Source organism: Pleurodeles waltl, chromosome 6 (genome assembly GCF_031143425.1).
Source record: "Pleurodeles waltl isolate 20211129_DDA chromosome 6, aPleWal1.hap1.20221129, whole genome shotgun sequence".
Classification (NCBI taxonomy): Eukaryota; Metazoa; Chordata; class Amphibia; order Caudata; family Salamandridae; genus Pleurodeles; species Pleurodeles waltl.
The window spans coordinates 811666865-811679155 of NC_090445.1; the positions used below are offsets into that span (position 1 = coordinate 811666865).

Sequence of the window (12291 nt, forward strand, 5' to 3'; positions counted from 1 at the left end):
AGCCGGCGTCCTCGTGGGAAGGATGATTTGCCCTGGGCTGGCGGGCGGCCTTTTGGCGGTCGCCCGCCAGCCCAGGGCAAATCCCAAAATACCCTCAGCGGTCTTTCGACCGCGGAGCGGTATATTGGTGGGGGAAGTCTGGCGGGCGGCCTCCGCCGCCCGCCAGACTCAGAATCACCCCCTAAGTTATGTCTATAACACAATGTAAAAGAGTAGGAAATAAATGATAAATGTAAAAGAAAATATAAAGTTTATTATTAAGATAGCGGGTCAAGACATCTTTGCAAATTTCTCTGGATCTGATATGTGAAGGAATTGTACAGCCTATCTCAGATTTGGAGCCACTAATACAAAAAGAAAAAGAAAAACTGAAAGACAGACATCAACAAACTGATACCACAATCCTTGAGTAGCCAGGACTGGTGGTTCAGTGCATTAATCTATCCAGTGGAATGATTCATGCCTGTGAGTGCAAACCACAGGGCAGCATTTAATCCTTTCAAGGTCAATAAAGGTAGCAACATTTAGTTAGGTCACTATAAACATCCATAAACTGTTAATAGTGCCAGAAGACTCTTCATAAGTCAAAGTTATACAAAAACGTTATGTTATAAACTAAGTATGTATTCCAGCACTTAACAAGAAGATTTATTTGTCAATAACAAAGCAATATCTGTGGTCAGACGCCAAGAGTCTACACTATGCAGACAGGAGAGAAGTTCATGATGTAATGAGTAGGTGTTATGGAAAGCAACGATAGGAGCATGGCATCTTGAAATTACCTCTTTATCTAAACATCACTGTTGCAGCCCTTATACATAGGTAATCTTCCAAAATCTATAAAACCGTACCAGAAAATCCCCTTTTTCTCAGCAAAGGAGTGTACGCTTAAAGATTGCTGTAGTGCCTGGGGTGTTGGAGGATGAACACTTAACCAGATTGACCAGTTCCAAGTGTTTCTGAACACTTTCCAAATTTAAATCCATACTAGGTTTTCTGCACCAGTGTGAGCTTTGACTTTATGAGACTATTGTAGTGTCTTCACTAAAGTGACCACTGGGTTGGTCCCATCTAAACAGGCATGCACCCATGCAATAAAAATGCACCAGATGTTTACTCTAAGAGCTGGTCACTTATTAGAGAGACAGATTACTTATTTGGATTCCCAATTTGTTATATTACACTTTAGTGATTTGTCTCTGTGTCATTTTGAAGAAAATGTATATTTCGGGTCACTAGTTACTTAATTCATAAATTGTTTTGAATTTCCAAACTGATTAAATATAATTGATTCTCGGTCCTGCTTCCGCTTTTCCCTTACACTACCCAGTGTGTTTCCATGTATGAACAAATTATGTAGGAAACTTTTATTGTGTGGACCAGTCACAATAATTTTTAATATGGTTATTATTCCCAAATTTATGCCAATATATACGTTTCGAATCTCTGTGTCAGTTTTCTATAGTTAAATGTTTGAATTTAATTTTGCAATGACAATGCATTGTGCTTTCACTCATTAGAAGTGACAACAAATTGTTGTTTATAATTTGTAATAGGGTTCTGAAAGTTGGGCGCACTTTAATGTACCTCCTTTGGGTTCACCAATAATCCTGGAAATATCCAAGGCTGGAAGCAGAATCCCACTTCTAAAGCACAGCAATTAATTGTTTATATTGCCCTGTTGCAGAAAAAATCTGACATGCCAGAAGGAGACAAAGCAGTGAGTTGATCTTCCAATAGGACCTACAGGTTGCCTTTCACATAATTATCCAAGGTAAGTGATGGCCGTTCATAAATAAATTGCACCATGAGTGCAAGGAGAACACCCCTGGGGCTTCTGGTGATCCCTGTTGTGGTTGTGGGCAGGGCTGCTATTTACACTCAGACTCCTTCAGACAATGGAGCAAAGCCAAATGAGCTGAAAAATATGGTGTTTGAGGGCCTGAAAAGATGCTTCTGTGCCAACTAGGGCAGTGGGTGAAAGTCGGGCCAGGAAGGATAAGCACCTCAGCCTGGAACCAAGACCAGCAGCGCATAAGCCTTGATGTTGGTGAAGCGAAGGCACGACCAAGTGACTGTTGTGATCATAGGCTGGCAGACCTGGGCCATGAGAACAGTGCTGCAGCTGGAAAGCAGCTAGAACACATACGTCTGTGAGAGAACTGCCATCTGGGGAATAGTTCAGTACTGTTAAAAGTGGACATAGACAAAAAACACAAAGTGCAAATAAATATCTAGGGATATCCCTATCTAAGTGCAGAGGCATATTTCACCTTCTGCAGTGAAACCGAGCATGGCCACCTGACCCAACCCTAGTGAGTTCAGTTCATGGAAGATTCTTCAGGGGATTTGATAGTCAGATGATTTATGAATGAAAGCTAAACATTGATGGTTGGCCTTTTGCCAGAGAGATAGCACAGCAGACAAGCTAGTAGAGCCCTAAATTGAATTAATATATGCACCTGAATGCAGTCCCATCTATCAGTGACCACTGAGGGCCGATGAATAAAAGGGTACCCAACTGGCAATACTGATCACAAAAAGTCTAAGATCTCATTCAACCCCAAAACATCTACCCACACTTTGGATAAAGATATATGCCAACAGGATGCTGGGAATCTATGTTCCCCATATTCCTTGTGTGGTTGTGAAATTAAGAACATCCTACAGGATCTGAGACATAGCCTTCAATCAATACGTGACAAGACAGACACGCTGACCAGCCACATTGACTGAATGACTGAGCGCTTTGGCAAATAGGCCACTAGATTTGACCAGACTGAATATCATGCCTAAGATACTGAGGATAAAAAGGCATCAATGAATGAAAAGAGCCTCATTATGGGAATAGTACTCAATGATATATACTCACAGAACATGAACCTTGAGTCCAGAACTTGATAAGAATTGTAGCTCGTCCTAAGTAAACTCCTACAGAAAACATGGAAGCCTTTGTTGAGACACTCCTGGTTGATCTGTTTGGAATGTGCAATTTCTATTCAGTTCAGACAGTGGGCACACAGGTCTTTAGAAACATGTCTGGTGACTGGGGCCATCCTCAACTCCAATCACTGCCCAGCTTTTGAAATACAGAGTTCGAGAAATTGCACGGAGATTTCCAATTGGGAAGTGATTCTAATTTTCTAAGCTACTCAGGATCCTCCATGTCACTGTTTCCAAATTTCACAGTTGCTATGTGGGAGATGTGTACTTTGTACACTACTATTTCGAAAAAGCTGCAATCGTTGAACAAAGCACATAGAGCTATGCACCAAGCCAGACTAAAATTCACAATAAAGAACAATCTTCATGCCTTCAGGTACCTACAGCTGGCTCTCAAGTGCATCAGGAAACACATGAAAGAGAGCAAGTGCATATCCTCCCTCAGGACTCGGGAGGGACAAGAGAATGAAATGGACAAGGGTGATTAAGTCAGCTGCTGTATCTTTTTTCACACTTTAAATGTTTATATTTTGGAGATTAGACTTGTGATCAGCTGATTTGGTCCAGGAGCATTATCTGTCTTGCTGCTATGATGGCAGTAGCCCAAATAATTTGTGGCGATGGGTGGTGGAACAAACTCATTGTCAAGTCAGGGAGGACAGTGAAAGTGGGGGACTTGTAGATTTTAAGTAAGCTCATAGTGGTGACTGTTTCTTGTTCCACATTAATGATCTGGACCAAAAACCCAATATGCAGCTTAAAATGCTGTGACATAAAAACATTATCCCTCATGGAAGACCGTGAGCTAAATAAGTTTCTTTGGGTAGGGAAAAGGTCAACATATCTACAAATACAAAATATAGGTGTAGTTTTCATCCAGCAACTACAATACAATAAGCCCTGCCTGAAGAGAAATTTAGGACAGCAAGACTGGGTGTAAGTTAACTGCTGGTCAATTATTACCCTACTGGATAAGCCCTGGGAATCTTTTCTGAAGCAGTTGTTTGTGCTGTAGAAAACATAATTAATTCATATGTTGCATGTGTTAGTGATGTGCTGATCTGGATCAGGACATATCTTCCACTTCACTTCATAAGAACTGTTAGACTTGCCATGCTTGGCATGGTCTCCCCTAAATGTTTTCCTCTGCTTCCCAGGATGCTGATGTGTGCTGGACTGCTTTTTTGCTTTTTTTGATACTGTGGGCACTTTACCACTGCTATCCAGTGCTAAAGTGCAAGTGCTCCTATATAAAATGTATGTGTAATTGGATATCCATTATTGGCATATCTAATTTACTAGTAAGTCCCTAGTAGAGTACACTAGAGGTGCCCAGGACCTGTAAATCAAATGCTACTAGTGGGCCTGCAGCACTGGTTGTGCCACCCACGTTAGTAGCCCTGTAAAAATGACTCAGACCTGCCACTGCAGTGTCTGTGTGTGCAGTTGTAAACTGACAATTTGACTTGACAAGTGTACCCACTTGCCAGGCCTAAACCTTCCCTTTTCATAAGTGTAAGGCACCCCTAAGGTAGGCTCTAGGTAGCCCCATGGGCAGGGTGCAGTGAATGTTAAAGATGGGACAGGTATCTGTGTTACATGTTCTAACAGTGAGATACTACTAAATTCAGTCTTCACTGTTGCAAGGCCTATCCCTCTCACTCATGGGGGCTGCCTTTAAATATTATTAAAGTGCAGATTCCCTTAGAGAGCAGATATAAATCGGGAGTTTGGGGTCTCTGAACTCAGAATTTACAAAATACATATTTTAGTGAAGTGGGTTTTTAGATTGTTAGTTGAAAATGGCACTTTTAGAAAGTAGGCATATTCTTGCTGAAACCATTCTGTAACTCTGCCTGTTTGTGGATTGCCTGTCTGGGTCAGTTTGGCAGTTGGGCTGTTTGTGAATCACTCTCAGTTAACCCCTGCTCACCCCCTTCGTAGCTTGGCACAAGCAAGCAGGCTTAACTTCAGAAGCATTGTGTAAAATATTGTACCAACACACACAGTAATACAGTAAAAACACTAGAAAATGGACACCATGACCGTTTAGAAAAATAGACAATATTTATCTAAATCAAACAAGACCAAAATGACAATAAATCGAACATACACAAGTTAAAATATCATTTTTCAAAAGAATTAGAGTCTTACTCCATAGAAAACAATGGAAATGATGATTTTGCGCAAAGTACCTGGTTAGTGTAAAAAATAAAGCTGCACGAGCGAGCATGCGTCGGAAAATGCAGCCATGAATTGATTACTTCCTCGCAAGGAAGGCTGTGTGTCATTTCTTTTCCGGTGGGGTCGGTGATGCTTCATTTTATTCCCTTGAAAGAGAGCGATGTGTCAATTTCCAGACAGGGCACCTAGGATCTGCGCAGAGTCGTGTTGACTTTGATGCCCAGGGACGATGCGTGGAAAATCCTGTTGCGTGGTTTTAGAAAACCGCACTGAGTGGGGTTTGTGTTGTTATCAGCAGCCGCAATCAGGTGTTGCACATAGTTTCTCCAGCCACGATGCGTCGATCTCCCAGCCACGATGCAGGTGGAGCATCGATTTTAGCTGCAAAGCCAGCAGTGCATTGTTTATCAGCCACGTTGCAGATGGTGTGTCGTAAATTTCCCCGCACAGCGTTCTCTGTGTGGATTTTCAGCTTTTGTCTGCCAATTTCACCTTTCACGGCCCATGGACTGAATAGGACACCACTTGGCAGGGCAGGACTCTTAGCAGAGATTCCAGGTGCTTGCAGAGGAAGTCTTTGATGGCCCTGAAACTTCAAAACAGGAGGCAAACTCAACTCAAGCCCTTGGGGATTCTTCACCAGTAGGAATGCACAACAAAGTCCAGTCTTTGTACCCTTTCACAGGCAGAAGCAGCAACTGCAAGATAGCCCAACAAAGCACAGTCACTGGCAGGGGCAACACTTCTCCTCAGCTCTTCTCCTTAGCAGAGGTTCCTCTTGGTTCCAAAAGTGATCTGATTTTCATGGGTTTTGGGGCCAATACGTATACCCCTTTCTGCCTTTGAAGTAGGCATACTTCAAAGGAAAGTCTCTGTTGTTCACAAGATCCTGCCTTGCCCAGGCCAGGCCCCAGACACACACCAGGGGGTTTGAGACTGTATTGTGAGAGGGCAGGCACAGCCCATTGAGGTGTAATTGGATTTCCATGATTGGCATATTTGATTTACTGGTAAGTCTCTAGTACAATGCACTAGAGGTACCCATGGCCTGTAAAGCAAATGCTACTAGTGGGCCTGAAGCACTGATTATGCCACCCACATTAGTAGCCCTGTAAACATGACTCAGACCTGCCAGTGCAGTGTCTGTGTATGCAGATTTTACCTGCCAATTCGACTTGGAAAGTGTACCTACTTGCCAGGCCTAAACCTTCCCTTTTCTTACATGTAAAACACCCCTAAGGTAGGCCCTAGGTCACCCCATGGGCAGGGTGCAATATATGTTTAAGGTAGGATATATACTAATGTGTTTTATATGTGCTGACAGTGAAATACTGCCAGATTCGGTTTTCACTGTTGCAAGGCCTATCTCTCCCAAAGGTTAACATGGGGGCTGCCTTTAATTATTATTAAAGTACAGTTTCCCTTAGAGAGCAGATAGAAATGTGGAGTTTGGGGTCTCTGAACTCACAATGTAAAAATACATCTTTTAATGAAGTTAGGGCCTGATGAACAAAGCATTTTTTAGGTCGCAAACAGGCAGATTCTGCAAATTTGTGACTTGAAAAATGCTTTTTGGGATGTACAAAGCCCAAACTGCGATTCAATAACTTGTTACCGAATCGCAGTTTGGGTTTTGCGATTCCGTATTAGGAAGGGGTGTGTCAAGGGCGTCTCTTCCTAATACCGAATCCAAATGGTATGTATGATTGTTTTGTGACCACGAATGCAAAACAATCGCAGTTAGCACCTGTTTTAAACTGGTGCTAACCCATTTGCAAATTTCCTCTTTGTGAATGGCAGAGAAAATGTTTTTTCAGAGAAGGCAGTGGTCTCACGGACCATGGCCTGCTCTGAAAAACTGAAAAGAAAACTTTTCATTTTTGAATTTGAAATGAATCTCGTTTTCCTTTGAGGAAAACAGGCTGCATTTAAAAAAAACTGCTTTATTTAAAAGCAGTCAAAGACATGGTGGTCTGCTGTCTCCAGCAGGCCACCATCCCTGTGAGGGTGGCCATTCCCAATGGGGTCGCAAATTGCAACCTACCTCATGAATATTCAAGAGACTTTCCTTTGAAGTAAGCCTACTTCAATGGCCAAAATGGGTATAAGAAGGGCACCCAAAACCACAGACTTTAGATCACTTCTGGACATCAAGAGGAACCTCTGCACGGAGAAGAGCTGAAGAGCTGAGGAGAGATGCTGCCCTGCCTGTGACTGTGCTTTGTGGAGCTATCCTGAAGTTGCTGCTTCTGCCTGTGCAAGGGGACAAAGACTGGACTTTGTTGTGCATTCCTGCTGGTGAAGAAATCTCCAAGGGCTTGTCCTGAGCTTGCCTCCTGTTGCGAAGTCTCAGGGACATCAAAGACTTCTCCTGCCAGCACCTGGGCTCTCTGCTGAGAATCCTTCCCTGCCAAGGGGTGTCTTTTTCAGTTCCTGGGGCCTTGACAGGTGAAGCTGGCAGACCAAGACTGAAAGTCCACACACAGACCGCCGTGCGGGGAAAGTTTTGCCGCACCTTCCGAGACGTGGCTGAAAAACGATGCGCCGCCGGCTTCGCTGAAGATATCGGCGCTCAAACGGCATCATGGCTGGTAGGTCGACGCATGCAGCTGGAGAAACGACGCACTACACCCGCTTATGGAGGCTGATAACATTGCAACCCACATTGCGTGGGTTTGCTGATACCGTACAGCAGGATTTTCGACGCAAACCTTGCAGGGCGCGGAAAAGCGATGCAATGCCTGCCCAGACCTGAGTGCTTGCCCAGATCGTTGCATCGTTCTCTGCGGAGAGGAAAAAAGACGCACGCCGACCTGACCGGAGAAGGAGAAACGCCGTACGGTCTCGCTTGTGGGTGAGAAATCGACATATCGCAAACCTTTTTCGACGCACACTCGCCCGTGCGTGTTATTTTGACGCTACCTAGCTACATTTCACAGCTAACTGTGTTTTTACTGTTTACTAAAGGATTCAAGACTCTTTTGCTTTTTAAATTAATAACTTGACTTGTGTATGTTGGATTTTTGTTGTTTTGGTTTTGTCTTGTTTACATAAATATTACCTATTTTTCTAAACTTGTGTTGTGTCATTTTGTAGTGTTTTCACTAAGTTACTGTGTGTGTTGGAACAAATACTTTACACCTAGACTCTGAAGTTAAGCCTGCCTGATTGTGCCAAGCTACCACGGGGTGAGCGGGGGTTAACTGAGGGTGATTCTCCTTTACCCTGACTAGAGTGAGGGTCCTTGCTTAGACAGGAAGTAACCTGACTGCCAACCAAAGACCCCATTTCTAACAATAATGAATTGACTTAAAGAGTAGTAAGAACTATTATATACCTCTCAAATATTCATTTCAGAACCCTGCATACCCAACTAACTAGACAGACTAATGTGGCATGGATAGATAACTTCGATAGAGAGGTACTGATGGCACCAAATTTAACCAAAGAGATACATTTTTTTATTATTGACATGTTAAATGGTTGCTCTCTAGAAGCAGATATAACTATTACAAAGAATATATAGATGTCCTAGGTCCCCACATATTTTAGCAATATTTGAGGTCCACACTCAAAGAGGTAATTGTTGTTTCTCTGTTAAAAACAGAACCTAAAGACTCTTTTTTTCTCTTGAAACTGGGACTAAGATATTAAAATTTCCACTAATCGACTCCTTCCTTACTTTTCCATATACTACAGGAATGGTACATTCTGCACAGCCTAGATGTGTACTGGCCGATCAACTACCAGATTCTCATGTCATGGTACTGGTTGAATCACTGACAGGGTTTAGGGCTTCTCTACTAACTGTGGATTTCAGTTCAGCAATGTCCCTCCTTGCCTCTGTCCTTGTAAAAAAAGAGAGAGGCAACGATTGGAAGAGCTTGGAATTTCATGCAGGGATGCATGGGGAACCTATTCTGAGCAGGAACTTTAAAAAACGTTTAGCATTTTGGCGGAGTCAAAAGCACCTCAGCACCTTTAGAACATCATTTACTACAGACTATGTAGCACAATAAAGAGTGCTCCCAGGAAATTTCCTAAAGCACTACTTCTGTTAATTGACATGGGTGGAACACAACTTTACATTACATGTTAACAAGGAAATCATCTATATGACCAATCCCGTGTGGAGTGAAGCCTGCCCCAACCGAAAATCAATCTCGGACAGACAAGAACTGATGAACTGTGGATTTACTGCTGCACAAAGATTAAAAGGATATCCTTAGACAGCAGACAGAGGGCTTAACAACATAGAATTTACTCTTTCACACTGATGGCTCTGCTGGGCTGTATAAAGGATGCCCGCTCTCTGATTAAGAGATTCACTGCTCTGGCTCTTCTTTTATGTGCAGATGAGCAATGCACTGAGGAAAGCGCCCTCCCCAAAAAGTAAGGGGATGGATCAAGTATTCGTGGACTCCTCTGAAACAAACATCGGCCCATTTTAAAACAGTATCTGTTGTCATAGACTAAAGAGGAGTAGAGTTTTACAATTGTAACATTAGCCTAATCAGCTGATAAACATGAGGGTCAGAGTTTATTATTATTATTTAGTATTAGTATTTTTTGTACTTGCACAGAGTTGTAACATAATGCTTGAATTTAACTCTTTCTAGCTGTGGTAACTGTTGTTTATCAAATTATTCCTTCTACCTCTTAATAGCTCATCTGAGAAACTGTATTGTATTACACAGGAAGAATAAACAAATAATATAGGGGGTCATTACGACCTCAGCGGTCTTTCAAAAAGACCGCCGAGGCCGCGGGAGACAGAATACCGCCATTGCCGGCGGTATTCATGTCTCCCTATTTTGACATTACCGCTGGGCCAGCGGACGGTAACAGTGTTACCGTCCACTGGCCCAGCGGAAATGTCACATCAACATTGCAGCTGGCTCGTAATAGAGCCGGCGGCAATGCTGATGTGCAGCGGGTGCAGTAGCACCCGTCGCACATTTCACTGCCCGAAAATCGGCCAGTGAAATGCGCGATGGGGCTATGCCTGGGGGCCCCTGCACTGCCCATGCCAAGTGCATGGGCAGTGCAGGGGCCCCCAGGGGCACCCCCAGTCCCCTTACCACCAGCCTTTCAATGGCGGTGTTTACCGCCACGGACAGGCTGGCGGTCGGGGACTCATAATCCCCAGGGCAGCGGTGCAAGCAGTGTTGGCGGTGTTACCGCCAACATACCGCCAACATACCGCCGCCGACAGGGTCGTAATGACCCCCATAATGTACAATACAGTACTTTATACTTGAAAGTCTCAGTTACTGGATCTTATTGAAATCATGATTTCAAGTATTTACATGCATACGTTATTCACTTACCCGGTGCTTTTCAAGAAGCTCTGCCCTTGGCTGCAGTCCTTGGAAATTGAAGTAGGGTTGAACCAGAAGGCTGGGCTGCATTGATTACTGTCGTGCCTCTCATATCCGTAGTCACTGTCATGTAAATCGAATACACACTATTTAGTTGACCATGTTATATAAATTAGGGTCAGCACATGAGAAACTCTGCAGTGTATCGGCAAATTAGCCGGCAAGCCAACACCACCCATATAATCGAACTCGAGACTCTGCTAGCTAAAGGGAAAAACATTTATAAGGACTATTATGTTTCAAATGTGTCCCTCGAGCTCACTCGTATATGAATTCACTCGACTGTGTGTGACACTGAAGTACGCAATTATGCTGCAGGATTGACCAGGTTATTTTATAAATCAACCATATTAAATTCAAATTTAGGTGGCAAACTGTGTGGCAACAGTGTCCAAAATGTATCACAATTTTAATATGCTTAGTTATCTTTCTATAGGAAAGAGCATTACCTAACACTACCTAGATACTTAATACTATACAAATTAATTTTCAACAAAACATTGAAAGGGAATACCAAATCACCATAACGAAATACTTTAAGTATCTGAAAAGTCTGCCAAGAGAAGATTTCAGGTATTGCGCATAAAACAACCATATCTATATGAATATCCTTCTTTCATAGAAACTATGTATTTTTATTATTATTCTTGTCCTGTCAGCTATGGTTTACCAGGCATCTGTAGGCTAGCCCATATTCATAACGTGGGGTGGCTACTAGAAATAACCTTTTTTCACAAATGCTCTTGACTAATCACCATCACAACTGTTTGCTCAGTCAATTATTTATGATATTTATAGTATGAATATTGGGTGGGGGAGGCTGGGGCAGTGGGGTGGCCTATCCATTATATTGCAACTTAGAAACTCAATTGAGTCGGTTTTTAGATTCGTATCAAAATTAGGGATAACACTAATAAAATAGATGGTGGACATGTGCAAAAACAAATGCTTAGCGGTGTCACATTTGGGGCTGGTATTTGTGAATATTTAAATGTTTCTGACATACAAGAGTAATGAATCCCTTTCTAAAAAGATTACTATCTGTGTCTCCAAGGAGTTCTACCTTTCTAGGTCATGAAGACTTAGGTGGTCATTATGAACACGGCGGTAACAACCGCCGTGTTCATGCTGGCGGTCAAAACACTGACCGCCAGAGACCCCGGATACCCGCCGGCCAATTAAAGATCCTTTCTGTGGGCCGGCAGGCAGAAACAGTATTTCCGCCCACCGGGTCACAGAAAGGCCAGGCTGGGACATGTGGAGTCGCCGTCAGTGCCTCTGTGTGCCAGGTGCAGCTGCACCCGTCGCGCAGATCACTGCCCGAAAATCAGACAGTGACCTGCGCGACGGGGCACTGCACCGGGACCCCTGCACTGCCCATGCAAAATGCATGGGCAGTGCAGGGGCCCCCAAGGGTGCCCCGGGGTACCCCCTCTGCCAGCCTTAAAGGCTGGTGGATCAGGAAACATTATCCGAAGGGTAGCGCAGCTACCCTGTCGATGGTGTTTCCACTCACCGGTGAGTGAGGGCTGCCAATTGCAGCCCTTTACATGTTTATTATGTGGCGGATTTGCCCGCCATGCCGGCTGGCGGTTTCAGCTGCCAATGCCGGCATGGCAGGCCAAACCGCCATGTTCAAAATGAGGGCCTTAGTTCTAGTTATTTTGCAGAATTTTGTAAGCTTTAGGCCACTGTTGTTGTGGACCTCTAGCTGGGCTAAACCAGAAACCTTGTTTAATCGTACTGTGATGCTAGACCGTTTGAGATTGGATTATGCTGTAAA

At 43.5% G+C, this 12291-nt stretch overlaps 1 protein-coding gene across 1 annotated transcript in view; it reads right to left on the bottom strand.

Moving 5' to 3' along the window:
• SORCS3 (sortilin related VPS10 domain containing receptor 3) overlaps positions 1-12291 on the bottom strand; it is a 2578554-nt gene that overhangs the window by 338459 nt on the left and 2227804 nt on the right. Inside the window, exon 17 of the mRNA XM_069239432.1 lies at positions 10458-10571. Coding sequence (XP_069095533.1) covers positions 10458-10571 — 114 coding nt within the window. The remainder of the gene's footprint in view (positions 1-10457; positions 10572-12291) is intronic.